Source organism: Lynx rufus, unplaced genomic scaffold, assembly GCF_022079265.1.
Source record: "Lynx rufus isolate CCGP_SWC_20201006 ecotype Redwood Valley unplaced genomic scaffold, mLynRuf1.p SCAF_5, whole genome shotgun sequence".
NCBI classification, from domain to species: Eukaryota; Metazoa; Chordata; class Mammalia; order Carnivora; family Felidae; genus Lynx; species Lynx rufus.
This window is the reverse complement of record NW_025814867.1, coordinates 63,878,030-63,892,706: the sequence shown is the minus strand read 5'-3', so window position 1 is coordinate 63,892,706 and position 14,677 is coordinate 63,878,030. Positions and strand designations below refer to the sequence as shown.

The window sequence follows — 14,677 nt, the reverse complement described above, 5'->3', positions numbered from 1 at the left end:
AAAGCTCTGGTAGTGAAGGAGGCCAAGGGATCTTCAGTCCCTCTTATAAGAATTCATGGGATGTTAAGATGCTGTAAAACATTTTAATCTGCTTGATGTCCACCTTGAGCTAACCTGACTAGATAAGAAAGGTAATTTTTTAGCACCCAAGCCAGTGCTTCAAACTCTCATGGTTTATGTTTACTGATATTCCTGAACATACACATTGATCTTTTTGAACATCCATATTCTTCTGATGAGTCTTTTCAACAAGGGAATTCAGATATTTAGAATTTTTTTATGTCAACTTCATTTTTCATACCAGGGTTTTGTCATTATGCAGGAAAATTAAAAAGACAGCAAAGTATAAATAATAAAATGGCAATACCTGAGTATAAATACCTTGGATGAGCAAGTGTTAGCATAACGTAATTTGCTTTAAGACACCAATTTGAGATTATTTTAGGTTATGCTTTGTCTGACTTAGAGCAAGTCTGTAGATTTTTAGAACTCAGACCACAGAGAAGCCAAAGTGAGAGTAACTCATGGAGAAGGGGAACACAATCAGGTTTGGATGCCACCAAATAATTATTTCATATAATGAACACAAAGCCATAAATATCATAAAGCACTAAAGATGACAGCTATGAATGCCAAACAAAGGAAAGGGAAATTGCTGTTTTCTTTTTTTAATGTGAGGCACTTTGGCTAAAGGCAATGGGAAATTTCTTGTCTGGACTGAGAAATGTTTCATTGTGCTTAGTTAAAATTATACACTATAATGTAACTTTTAACTTTTGAGTTCAGATATTGATTTAAAAAACAAACTGGAGTACTTAGTTAAATCAGGTTAGTTTTCTGTAAGAGACTCTAGACTCTGTTACAAACCAGCACATGCAGTCAGCCCTCACTTTTCTCAGTACTATCAGCCGAAACTCGTGCATGCCAGAGCCGCATCATTGTCCGCTTGGGTCCATGCTACCTGAGATCAATGCTGATATGCAAGCAGTTCATTAATACAGCACCAGGCGTTGCAAAGACTGCTTCTGTATTTTAGTTTATATTGATCAGTTGCCTAGTTTAGAACAGCACTGTACACATATGAAAGATGTGAGTCTGATAACAAAAGTCTCTCTGGGTGAGTTCACATCTTTTTGGGATCACTGACAACCCAGCTAGTTTATTTGCATCTTGGCTTCTGTCCTGTTAACCCTTGTCAACTCTCTGTTACTCCAGGGGCTGAGTCATCTGCACCAGCATAAAGTGATTCATCGAGATATTAAAGGGCAGAATGTCTTGCTGACTGAGAACGCAGAAGTTAAACTAGGTAAGAACAGGATCCAGTGAGCCTAGGAATTGAGGGAACTGATACGATTATTTCAACAGCTGATTGTTTTTCCATTTTGTTTTGTTTTTAATGAATGTAAATTTGTCACTGTGAATTTGGAGGTCAGTGTACTACAGAACGAAGAGGAAAATGTTTGTTTCAAAACATTTTCTAAAAGTGCTTGAGTGAATTGGTATACAATATAGCAGACAGAACCATTTGCTTAATCAATACGTAGGAAAAAATTCAGGTTTTTTAAAATTTTTTTTAATGTTTATTCATTTTTGAGAGAGAGAATGAGACAGTGAGTGGGGGAGGGGCAGAGAGAGAGGGAGACACAGAATCCAAAACAGGCTCCAGGGTCTGACATGTCAGCACAGAGCCCGAGGCGGAGCTCGAACCCACAAACTGTGAGATCTTGACCTAAGCCTAAGTCAGACACTTAACTGACTGAGCCACCCAGGTGCCCCCCAAAATGAGTTTTTTTTAAGCAAAACCCTTTAGATTAGAAGTGACTGACCTTGAAGTGGTTTCCTGTATCTTACCATTTGTTGACTTTGTTGCTGCTATAACAGAAAGTGATGACCCATTTGTTTACTGAAAAATATCCTGTTAGACACATTTAGAATAATGAATTCCTGCTATATTCCCATATGTTTTACATTATATTTTCATCGACTTCATTATTACCTAGGGCACGTGCACAAAATGGGTGTTCAGTATTCTCCTTTGTATGCATGCTGGATATCCTACTTCCACTTGCCAGAGTTATCTGTGAGGCAACCCTTTTCCTTGGTGCTTCTTTCCAACAATCTGGTGGGAAGAGAAGGTAGAGAATCTCCACATGCATTTGCCTGCTTGGCGTCTATGAGTAAGGGCATGGATTGACAGCTATCTCTAGGATATGCAGTTTGTCATCTAGAAAGGAGGTATTGCCCATATGATTGTTTATTTTCAAAGGGATTGAAATATCTCCTGTGTTTATATCCTAAACATTTGTTCTTGCCTCTTTGTTAAAATACATAATTTCCATTTTTTCTTAGTTAGCATTTGGGGCCAAACTTTCATCTTGTGAGTAATTCCCTCTTAAAACAAAAGCATACATTTCGTAGGCAGGGTGTGTGTGTGTGTGTGTGCGTGTGTGTGTGTGTGTGTGTGTGTGTGTACACATGCGTGCATGTACATATGTTTGTGTATACTGGCTAGATAATGTATCCTCAGAATATTCAGTCATCATTAATCAACAGTCACTTGTTGAGAGAATATTATGTCAGGCCCTGTACACAATACTCTTCCATAGTTTCTCTCACTTTGCCATCATAGCAACTCTATGCAAATATCATCACCCTCATTTTATAAATTTGGAAACTGAAGCCTAAAGAGGTTGATCTGCTAGCACTAGGTGACATCACTAGTAAGTGGCAGAAATGGGATGCAAACTTAGGCAGTCTGACTCTAGAAACTTGGCTCATAACCACTTCCTTTGTATCCTCTAAGTATTCTCTTTTATGGCAAACAAGCTTGCTTTTTATTCAACACCTGTTTTTGGTCCCTACAGACCCTTGGTTTAACCAAATACAGCATTTTGTGCTTTCCTCATTGGTATACTTTATCCATTTATATACAGAGTTTAAAAATAAACATTCACAATTGCTAAAAGGAAGAAGCAACCTAAGTTGCCCATCAGCAGATGAATGGATAAACACAGTGTGGCACCTGCATACGATGGGATATTATTGAGCCTTAAAAAGTTAGGAAATTCTGACACATGCAGATTAACCTTGATGACATTATGCTTATTGACATAAGCCAGTCACAAAAAGACAAATACTGTATGACTCCACTTATATGAGGTACCAACAGTAGTCCAGATTTACAGAGGCAGAAAGTAGAATGGTGCTTGCCAGGGGCAGGGGTGGGGAGCGGGGAGGAGAGAATGAGGAGTTATTGTTTAATGAGTACAGAGTTTCAGTTTGGGAAGACAGAAAAGTTCTGGAAGCAGATGGTGGGGATGGTTGCACAACAATGTGAATGTATTTAATGACACAGAACTGTACACTTAAAAATGATTAAAATTGTAAATTCTATGTTGGGTTTATTTTGCCACAGTGAAAAAAAATGCACATTCATTTTATCACCATATAAGGACATTGACTTCATGCATGTGTCTTCTCTTAAATAGTGGACTTTGGAGTCAGTGCCCAGCTTGATCGAACAGTGGGCAGGAGAAATACCTTCATTGGGACCCCTTATTGGATGGCACCAGAAGTTATTGCCTGTGATGAAAACCCAGATGCCACATATGATTTCAAGGTATGACTTCTTCATTGTTTCAAAACTATGTCTCACATCCTGCCCTGAATCTTGCAGTGGGAGAATTCTCATGTGCCTTTGGGTTTAGAATTTATATAATCCTGGGTTTACGATTTATGTAATCCAAAGGGAGAACTGAAAAGCATTATTTGAATTTAAAATGGTAAGACATTCAAGTGAGAATCTTTTTCATGAATTGACCCATTATATCTGGTTGCTTATTTGTAAAAAATGTTGAAACCATTTTCTATATTCTCTTGAACTTAGTCTGGTTTCTTATTAGAAAATAGATTTCTTCTGGAAGCGTTGAATCAATAGATTATACACCTGAAACTAATAATATTCTGCATGTTAACCAACTGGAACTTAAATTAAAACTTTGAAAAACACAATAGATTTCTATTTTGATTAGTGTTTAAACTTTTGGCAAAGGATATATATGCTGAGAGCTTTTTATGCTAAAAGAGGCCAATGTGTTGTCTTGGGTCTTTTCCGATTAAAAATAGACTTCCTCGTTTCTCCATTGCTCAAAGTTTAATTTTTGAAGTTTCTTTTCAATGAGAGAGAATGAAGTGGGGTGTTGGTAGCTACCTCATGGTATTTCTGTAGCCTGTTGTAGTGTTCCATTGAAATTCGATTGGTGGCTTATTACCTTGTATCATAAACTGGCAATTTGCTCATGAATTCAAAGCAGTGTTTAACTAGATGGTGGTAGTTGTGCCCTTCTTCAAGAAGCCTCCCTCTTTTCCATTATGCTAGCCAGTAATAAAACATAATTTGGGGTTACTATCCCATTGACAGCTGCAATGTCAGGTGACATTATTGTCATGAATTGTGGCTGAAAGTTGAAATATTAAAATTGGAGGCAAATGGAATGTAGGAACTGTTGAGTTTTCAGACAGGGAAATAGATGAAGAGATACCCTGTGGTCTTTGTGTAGACTACAGGACAACCTTGGGCAAAACCTGATTGATACTACTGAGGCTGGTTTCACAGGTGCACGGACTTTTCACGCAAGGACTTTAGTAGTCAGCTCCAAATACCCTTCTCTTGAAGATGGGAAACTGAGGCCAGAGGTCTTGGCAAGTACACCCCAAGTTAGTGGGCTTCTCAGAGTTGGGGCTTGAGCCCACATCTTGCAAATCTCTTTTCAGTATATTACCAATATATTACCCTGCTCCTCTATGATGTGCTCTTATATAAATCTCCAATTTACCAACAAAACAGCTTCTGAAGAGTATATTTGAAGAATTCCTCTTTTAAAGAACATTTTTAGTTCTCCACATGTGGGGTTATTATTGAAATCAGGTCACAAAGATGCCAACATTGCAATGTCTTTGGGACCCAGTATCGTAGGGCATGGACGAAATTATTTGCCTCTTTGGAGAAATGCAAGCTGAAAGTCTAAAACCAAAATAATCTCCTGTACATTTCTTCCTTCTTTCAAAGTTAGGCACTGTAATAACCTGACAACAATCTGTCTGAAAACAGCTGCCAAGTTAGAAATTAATCTCTTGCCAAAATAAATGTCATTTATTTAAACTGCTAATGATAAGCACATTTAAATAATTTAATTTGCAAATCCCTTCAGAGGAGCCACTACAAAATATATGTCCCAGGCCAGATATGTGTATCATAATTTTCTATAAGCAATTCTTCAAACAGTAGTTATACTTAACAAGTGCTAACTAGACTACTTCTGGGCCACAGATAGTTTAAACTACTTTATAACATACCATAGAGAATCAGGGTGTTTCAAACTTTTACCCTTGGCTTAGCCTTTTAAGTATTTTGGGTAGTTGTTCTGTATGTGGCATTTATTTTCTGTGACATAAAATAGATCCCTGTGACTTAACTGTTTTCAATAATGTAGAAGAGGACTTCCTTCTGGCGAAGCCAAAGCTTAGAATTAAACCGATATTCTGGTCCTCTTTCCTCAGAGTAAGGCTAAGGAATATAGTTTGGAATCAGCAAAAGACTTTTGAGCCCAATGCATAATTCTAGGTGTGGACACAGCCTGGTGTATGAGTAACCACAGGGGGATCATGCTGCACAAGGTGATTTCAGAGGTACTGGCAAGTCCATGTGACTATTGAAGTATTAACGTATCCTGAAACATTAATAAAGTTAAGACTAATTTCTGTGTCTTTTATTAAAAAATAAGGAATCCTGATGAGGAACAGGTTCACTATATTAGTCATTTAGACCTTAGTGAGAATTAATTCATCAGGACTGTTATAATGCAGGTGGTACAAAAGGAGGAAGAAGCCACGGCAAGAACATGAGCCTCCCCGGTCATTGTCAGAGGTACAAGAAGGATCATGACTAAAGGGTTAAGTTAGGAAGACTGGGCAAAAAGGAAGGCTTGAGCGTTCTTTGAAGATTTATTTCAACCATTTCACACTCTTACAGTGGACTAGAGAAGCAGTGATTCTGTAAATATAATCTTTCTCCTTCTTTCTTGGCACCAGATTGTATCCTTTTTTTTCTCTTCACCATTCTTAGGTATGTAGTCTGTCACCAGGAGACAACGTGACAATATGTTGCCTTTCAAAACCATTTCTTCATTCACTCAGCACATATTTATTAAATACCCACCACCTGTAAAGAATTAACTAAGCTGGGTCTGTACATGCAGTTTCGACACATAAAGTTAGTTTGCAACCCCATCAAGGTTCAGGCGTTCAGTACTGTGCATCTGGTAGTCCGCTTGACCCAGCTGTATATTCCAACCTCAGAAACTTATGTCGACACTTTGGGCTCTAATGTGCTATCGATACTTTCCACCTAGGGGTATGTTTAGAACAAAAGATGACTTGAAAGCCACTAGGCTTTATTAGATGTCACAGGGGCCTTCCTTTAAAATAAAGACAAAACTGGGGCACCTGAGTGGCTCTGTCGGTTAAGCATCCGACTCTTGGTTTCAGCTCAGGTCATGATCTCACAGTTAGTGAGTTCGAGCCCCACATCAGGCTCTGTGCTGGCAGCGCAGCCTGCTTGGGATCCTCTCTATCTTTCTCTCTCTGCCCCTCCCCTGCTCGTGCTCGCTCCCTCTCTCTCTCAACATAAAAATAAATAAATGAGCTTTAAAAAAAACGAAATGAAATGAAAACAAAATGTAAGAGAATAGTTTTGTTTTATTGTTTTATTATTTATAGATTACCATCTACTCTTTGTCTAAGGTATGTTTAAAGACTGCTGTAAATTTTTCTAAAACTACAGCAACTCAAGAAAATAAAGGCCTCTGTAGAAAAGTAGTCTGAAGAGCTCATGGTTTTCTTTGCAATCTGGTTTTGTCTGATATCTACCAGGCACAGTAAGTAACTGATTGAAAATAACCCCTATTCGAAGGAGGAGTACCAGAATCTCATATGCCTGGTGTGTTCACTTTCCCCCTAGAGGCCCTTTCTTTCTTGTTTTCAGAAATTCTGTCAAAACACTTCAAGCAAAAGGAAAGGTTTCATTTCTCTGATAAGTATGTAGGGCAATAATGGAAGCTTTCTCATTTAATAATAAGCATTCAAAAGATTTAAAATTAATAAAACGGTTCAAACTTCCTAAGCTGTTTAAATTCTTATTTTTAAAATTTGAATTTCATTTCAGTTGGATGGGGGTTGTCAAGTATTTCATAGTCCTATGTATCTATTGCTTTAACAGAATTACTCGTTAATGAAAGCTTTCTGCAGCCAAATTCTCAGCAATAGGGAACTGGTGGGATAAAGACAAGAGCATCTGTCCAGTGGAAAACCATGCAGTCATATAAGCAATGGGGTAGCATGTGTGCTGAAGTGGACAGATCCCAAGACAGAGTGTTAGACACAAAGAGCAGCTTACAGCATAGTGCACATGACACAGTCTTACTCACCCCTGCCCCATGGATGGATGATATGGGGGTGGAGAGCTTAAAATTTTTATTTTATATATTTTGCTGTCCTGCTCACTCCACCCCATAAGTTGGCCTTGCATTCATATTAAATTAGTAAGTAAGAGAAGTCCAGTGACATGTCATAGCCCCTCAACCCCCACTCCCCCATCCTCTGGCCCCACCTGCACTAATGTTCTGTGTCATTCACCTCAACTCTGCTTATGAGACTTTGCACACAGGTGCTGTGGATCATTTGCAGGCATAGATGTCTCCTCCAGGGTTTAGGTGAGTGTTGTGCTCTGGCTGTAGGGCAAATACTCATTCTCCTGTGTCACAGATACTTGGCTTTATTCAGGCAGGATGGAAGGAGAAATCTGACTCGTTGGGAGTCACCAAGATCCACGCAGAGTGTGATGTGAGAGAGCGATATTCAGACTGCAGCATGAGATTTATATTCTCAAACAAGGCCTGGCCTCTGTCTACTGAGATTCAAAGGCACCACCCTTATTTGGAAGGAGGAAAGGATGATACAGACACCATGTTATTATCACCAGTAAGAGGCTGAAATCGCTTTTGAACAGATCCCTTGTGGCTCTGTGTTCACATCCACCTGTATGACATTCCTCAGTGAGGCACAGTAGCACCTCCCCTGGCCTGCAGGCCGGTCCCCAGCCGAAGGTAATAAAGCTGTTCTAATATTTTCCCTTCCATCAGATAACACATGTAGATGAACAAGGGACTGGAGATTTCTGCTTTCAGTTTGTTTTATGTGTGAAATGGAATTATTAGTCACAACCCGTGCTTCAGCACCCTCGGTGACCCTGAGTGACCCACCACCTTGGCTGTTTATATTTAATGTAGAATATAAGTGTATGACATAGTGAATTCAGAGTCAAGCTTTCAAAGTTAGACAGGAGTGGTTTAAAATGTACACTTTGCCTCCTATTTGCTCCATTACCTCAGAGAGGTTATTGAAACCTTCCCGAACCTTGATGAAATGGAAATAGTAAATTGTATATGACAAAGTTGTATTAGAATAAACTGAGCTAACATTTACAAAGGGGTTAATTCCATGCCTAACTCTTGGTAGCTACTCAACATATGATAGTTAATATTTTTGTTTGTGTGTCATATGAAGGGACTGCCATTTGGGGCCTTTTTTTTTTTTAAACCTAAAAAAGCCAGCAGTATCCTAAGATTCAAACCTCATATTTGTATGACACATCTTTAATTGTCTTCCTATTTTGAGTCAGAATCCGCTTATCCATAACTTCTGCCTCTGGATTAAGGTGCTTCCCTTAGAGACCACACACAATAAATACAATTTCCTTTTTCCAGCTTGAACATTTCCACAAAGACAATAACAATAACCACAAAACAGAAGACTGTTTTCTGCTCTGTGAAACTTGGTAGAGTCCACTCTACTGGCCGTGCCGGTCATTGAGCTATTGCTTGTCAAGTGTAGACTACCTTGCTACCCTGAGCTTTGGGATAATGGGGCTAGCACTCCATCTGGCTTCTTAGTAGGCTCTGCCCATGAAGAGAGACCACAGGGCCGAAGGAGGAAGAACACGCCCTTTCCCGTTTCTTCCCGTAAGCTTACATCATCCCAGTGACTCCTTTGAGTACCTTAAGTACCAGAGCTCATTGCCACCTTACCTGATGCAGGTGTGCTGCTTGAACTGCCAGTCAATGATAACCATACCAGAGTTTGTTAAATACCCAGTATTTGCATGTCAACGTGCCGAGCACTGTACCTATACCACCTTATTGAGTTCTGGTATTAACCCCGCAAGGTAGGTGTTCTCTTCACATTATAGGTGAGGAACTGGGCTCAGAGGAATTATGTGGCTTGCCCCAGGTCACCAAGCTAGTTGTGTCAGAGCTGAGTCAAATCTAGGTCTGTCTGTCTGTACTGCATGAGCTCTTTCTGCCTCTTCAAGCACACGGGGCTCTTTGCTGTGCCGCGAAGGGGTCAGCCATCAGCAAGTGCTCTTTTCTTCATGTGTTGGGCAACCCAGCCCCAAAAGAGATGCTCTTATGCTGTGTCCAAGTTGCCTGCATGCCAGAGGGCCCCCCAGCAGCCAGAAGTTGCGTGCTTGCCTTCTCAGAGGCTCTAGAATTTGTCTCTGTTCTGTCTGTAAAGCACACAGGACTGGGCTATTAATCATGCCACAGGCCAGGCTGAGCAGCGCCTCTAGAATAATGAATTACCCAGCTCCTGCCAAAATGAGTCACACCATGGCCACGAAGGAAACTTATCTCTCCCTGACTCTCTCCCCATCTTGTTCCTCCCTCTTCCCTTTCTCGTCTCCTGTGATCTGTCTTGCCAGTTGTAATTGGAACATTTTCTCCCGTATTTAAGTTCTGAAGTGTCTTTGGGACTTGCTAATGTATCCAAAGGCTTAAAACAAGTCCCGTCAAGGACGTTTATTGCTGTCTAGCAGGGCCAGTTAAGCGTAGCTTACAAGCAGCTCTGGGTACGGATGGTCAGGAATGTAAATGTTCCTTTTGGAAAAGAAGAGAAACCCAGCAAAAAGAAAAGAAAAAAGGAAACAAAAAGAGAAAAGAAAAGAAAAAAGAAAAAAAAAAGATAGTTATGATGATATCAAATGAGGCCTTAAAGAAGAGGCAGTTTCTGGCCTGGTCATGTGACAGAGGTTGCACAGGACTTGGGATGGTGTGACCTCTGGTTTGAAGGGGTTGTTTTGGGACTTGGGGGAAGGCTACTTAAGAGGGGATCTGAGGTGATATGTACTGAATAAAAGAAACCTCTCACTTTGCTGACTTTTTCTGCTTCCTGTGGGGGTAAATCCAGGCTCACCTAACAACTGGGACCTCTCCATTTTCCTGCTCTCAGAATATGTTTCCTCAATTTATTGCTGTATACATATTATCACTAAAGACGCTTTTGGCTGTACTTCTGTTTCTTACATCATCAGTAGTCTAGAGGAAGGCGGTCCAGGGTTAGTGTAGTGACTCATTGATTCATTCAAACCCCAGGCTCCTACCATTCTGCCCTGTCATAATTCATTTGCTGGCTTGTTGCCTCATGGTTGCAAGATGGATGCTGTAACTCTAGATACCGTGTTTTTATTCAAGGCACTAAGAAGTGGAAAAGAGTTGTCAGGACATCATCTGTATTTGTCACTTGTATCAGGAAGAACAAAACGTTTCAGAAGCTCCCAGAAGTTGTGTGCCTGTGTCTTATTGGCCAGAACTACGTCACATCCTTACCTGCCATCCTCGGCTGCAGGGGAGTCTGGATAAGCAGGTTTAGCTTTCCTATACTCTGAACTGGAGGCAGCAAGGGAAATGGGGTTTGAAAATGCCTGTTGGGTTAGCCAACAACCCAAGAGGGGGAAATCATACAAGAGTGCATTGGGCAAGCACAGGCAGTCTCACCTAACAGGAGAGAAGGAAATTCGTATTCTTGAGCTTACTGTGTGCCAGACGCTTTGCAAGGCAGGATGCCTGCATGCATGCAGGTCACGGTGACCTGTGTTGTACAGTGAGAAAGCTAAGGTCTGAGCAGTGCTCTGCATGTAGTTATGATAGGAACCTGGATTTGAATCCAGGCCTGTCTGAGACTTAAAAGACTATTCCCTCTGCCTCTGGGAAGTTGAGGCCAGTTTCCTAGCCTTGGTTTTTGGGGTGACTCACTGAATCTCAGCACCTGCATTCAGTCACCAGCACCTTCAGTTCCCTGTAGACAAAGTGGGAATTTAGAGCAATTATTTTATGGGCCCCTGATAAATTTTATTTAGAAGATGAATACTCAGGTTTTTATGTAGTGATGACAGTTAAAAAATAAAAGTGGCCCAGGGGGCAGAAGACCCAGCTCTGCCCCAAACCTGGTGCTGAGTTGCTCTGGGGTCTTGGGTAAGTCATTTTCCCTTGTCTGGGTCGGAGATGATCTACAAGGAGTCTGACAATCTTAGGACGTATCTTTCATTTGTTTGCACCTTTGGTTTGCTCATTCATTCAACAATTATTTATTAGGTGCTGCTTTAGGTACTGGGAATATGCCAGTTAACAGAACAAAGATCCTTGATGCCTTGTGGACCTTATGTTTTATCCAGTCTGGGTGTGTTGGAGGCAGGGGGTGCAAACAATGAACACAAAGCAATATAAACTAGTGATGAGTAAATTAGTAGATGTTAGAAGGTGATTCGTTCCCTGGGGGACAAAAGTGGGAAAGGGGATGGGGTCTGACAAAGCCCCGGGGGAGATTCAGTGGCCCTCACTGAGAACATGGCATTTGAACAAAGACGTAACGGAGAGGAGGGTGGTGGCAGGCACTTAATTAGGGTAGTGGCTGCAGGCAGACAGAGTAGCTAGAGCAAGGACCCAGAGGCAGACATGTGCCTGGGTTTTCTGAGCTGTTTCTTTCCCATCTGAGAACTGGCCTGGACCCCTCTCACCCCAACCCCATCATTTCCTTTTGGATGCATTGGCTTTCAGTTGTCTTTCAAACCAGCTCAAGCTTCCAAGACTGGAGGGCCATTTAAATGTGACCCTGCCGTGGCACTTAGAGACATGGTACCTGGCCACTACCTTTATATTTGTACTTCATTTCACACTACAGAAACACTTGATTTCTGGGGATGTAAGGGAAATGGTAGAACCAGCAAGACCTGGAGATACTAAAATCCTATCAGAATAGCACAAACCACCATTTCCAGCCTATTCTTGCTGTGTTTCCTGTTGAATGCCTCCTGCACAGCGAGTGACTCAGTGTTTTTGTCATGTTCTCAAATGATTGTCTGTGTTAATCAACCATAAACCCCCAGGTACAAGAGAGCCGTGTTTTCAACTTTATCGGTTACAGCCTGTAATGGCAGGCTGGGCCTTCCTTATTAGCTCCGCAAGGCCAGGAGCCTGCGGGAAAACTCAGTCACTTGCTGGGCTATGCAAACGTGTGTGTGTGTGTGTGTGTGTGTGTGTGTGTGTGTGTGTCTAATGACAACTCTGAATACATCTTGAAATATAACAAAGTGAAAGGAGAAGAGTAGCCTTTTTGAGTTGTGTTCTATGCAGAGAAGTGACCTACAGTCTGCGAACAGTGGTATCGTGCAGGTGTGTTATTATCCCAAGTTGAACTGAGAACTTGTATCACGTGAACCGATTGATGGGCTCATGCATTAAAAGAATCCCCTTCTGGTCCTAGTATGGGGTTAGCATGGGCCCTAGCCACCTACTCTAAAGTAGATTACACTTGGGGCACTTGGGTGGCTCAGTGTCTTAAGCATCCAACTCTTGATTTTGGCCCAGGTCATAATCGCACAGTCAGTCCTGAGACTGAGTTCCACATGGGGCTCCGTGCTGGCTCTGTGCTGGGGTGTGGAGCCCCCTTAGGATTCTCTCTCTCCCTCTGCCCCTCCCCCACTCATGCAAACACACACTCTTTTTCTTTCTTTCTCAAATAAATAGATTAATTAATTAATTAATTAATAAAAGCAGATTATACTTCAGGCAAGAGGCTAGGCCCGCCCCCCAGAAAGCCTTCTGCCTTTATGTGCAGGCCTTGGTCCAAATACTGAACACACCTGGGTGTCACTCACCGGATACTGAGAAGTTAAGTCCTGGGTAATGGCCCAGCATGGATTTCATAGTCCTTTTCCAGGTGTGATTCCTCTCATGTGGCCTTGACATGTGTTTGATGGGAAGAGCACGGACACTGAACTTTGACCTGGGTAATCTGAGTGAGGTTCCGGGAGAGAATTTGGAATAACATACAAAACGCAGGTTATATTGAAAAGAAAAGGAGGATGAAAGTCTTCATCAGGATTGTAGGCCACTGAACCAAATTTCACACTGTGTTTTCTTACCCATCCACCAGGACACTGAAGCAGCAAGCATCTCTTCTGGGGTTTCCTAACCTGGTTTTCCCTTTCTTTTGATTTGCTCCTTCCTATGCTCCTCAGAGACAACTGCGCCATGGACGCAGAGTGGGGGAGAAGCATACTGCTACAGACGGAGATTGCATAGGCAGGGGCGGAGACGTTAGCCTCGAAAATTCCAATGAGAACATAAAAGTCAGTCTCATCATAAGAAAGAATATAACGGTGCAGACTCTCTATTTTACATATTGTCTACTTACAAGATGGAAGCTACTGTTCATTCATTCATTCAACAGACATACCAAGCACCTGCCACTGTTGCCTGGCTCCCATCTAGGCCCTGGAGATACATGCAGATACAGCCCAAAAGTTTCCTTGTCCTCATCTGATTTGGTTAAGCCATGTGAAATTGCTGTTTTTGTAGGTCTAAAACAATCGACTAAACAAACACGTACCTACTATATGATTCAGCCGTTGCACACCTAGGTGTTTACACAAAAGAAACAGAAGCATATGTCCGGATGAAGACTTGTACATGAGTGTCTGTAGCGGCTTTATGTGCAATAGCTCAGACTGGAAACACTGTCCACCAACAAGCGGATGGATAAACAAATTGTAATGTAACCGCACAATAGAACGCTAGTTGGCAATGAAAAGGAATGAAGTTACTCATATATACTGCAACAAGGCTGGACCTCAATCCATTATGTTCATGAAAGAAATGGAATGACTTAATTTATATAAAACTTCAGAAGATGCCAGCTGATCCATAGTGACAGAAAGCAGAACTGGGTCAGGGGATAGCAAGGGCAGGCGGGGAGACGCCAGAGTAGCACGTGCAACCCTTTGGCATGGGGGAGGGGTATATCTACAGTGTTGATTGTGATGACGGTTTCACAGGTGCATACATGTCAAACCTTTGCAAATGATAGACTTCAAATATAGGCAGTTAATTGTAAGATAATTCTACCTCAATAAAGGCATTAAAACAGCACCAATTTCATAGGGTTCAATCGACAGATAAATTTTGGTGATCAATTAATTTTTGAGACATTATATTCATTTTTCATACATTTACTGGAAACTCACCATGTATCGGAAATACTGTGAGAGATACTACCCATGAAGAGTGAAAAAAGCTGTTCTTGCTTTTAGGCTTAGTGAGCAAAATAGGTTCATAAAGAGATGACTGAATGGCTTTTCTACAGGCAGTTCTGGAGCAATTACCGGGCTTAACCAAGTTCTTGTCTGTTGACTGCATTTATGCATGTGTCTATGCCTTCTATCTTTTTCAGAGTGACTTGTGGTCTTTGGGAATCACCGCTATCGAGATGGCAGAAGGCGCTCCCC

General features: G+C 41.4%; 1 protein-coding gene across 3 annotated transcripts in view; it reads left to right on the top strand.

Moving 5' to 3' along the window:
- TNIK (TRAF2 and NCK interacting kinase) overlaps window positions 1–14,677 on the top strand; it is a 395,341-nt gene that overhangs the window by 267,401 nt on the left and 113,263 nt on the right. For all 3 annotated transcript variants that reach the window (XM_047099965.1, XM_047099964.1, XM_047099963.1), the window contains exons 6-8: window positions 1,216–1,306; window positions 3,489–3,619; window positions 14,623–14,677. In XM_047099965.1, coding sequence (XP_046955921.1) covers window positions 1,216–1,306; window positions 3,489–3,619; window positions 14,623–14,677 — 277 coding nt within the window. The remainder of the gene's footprint in view (window positions 1–1,215; window positions 1,307–3,488; window positions 3,620–14,622) is intronic.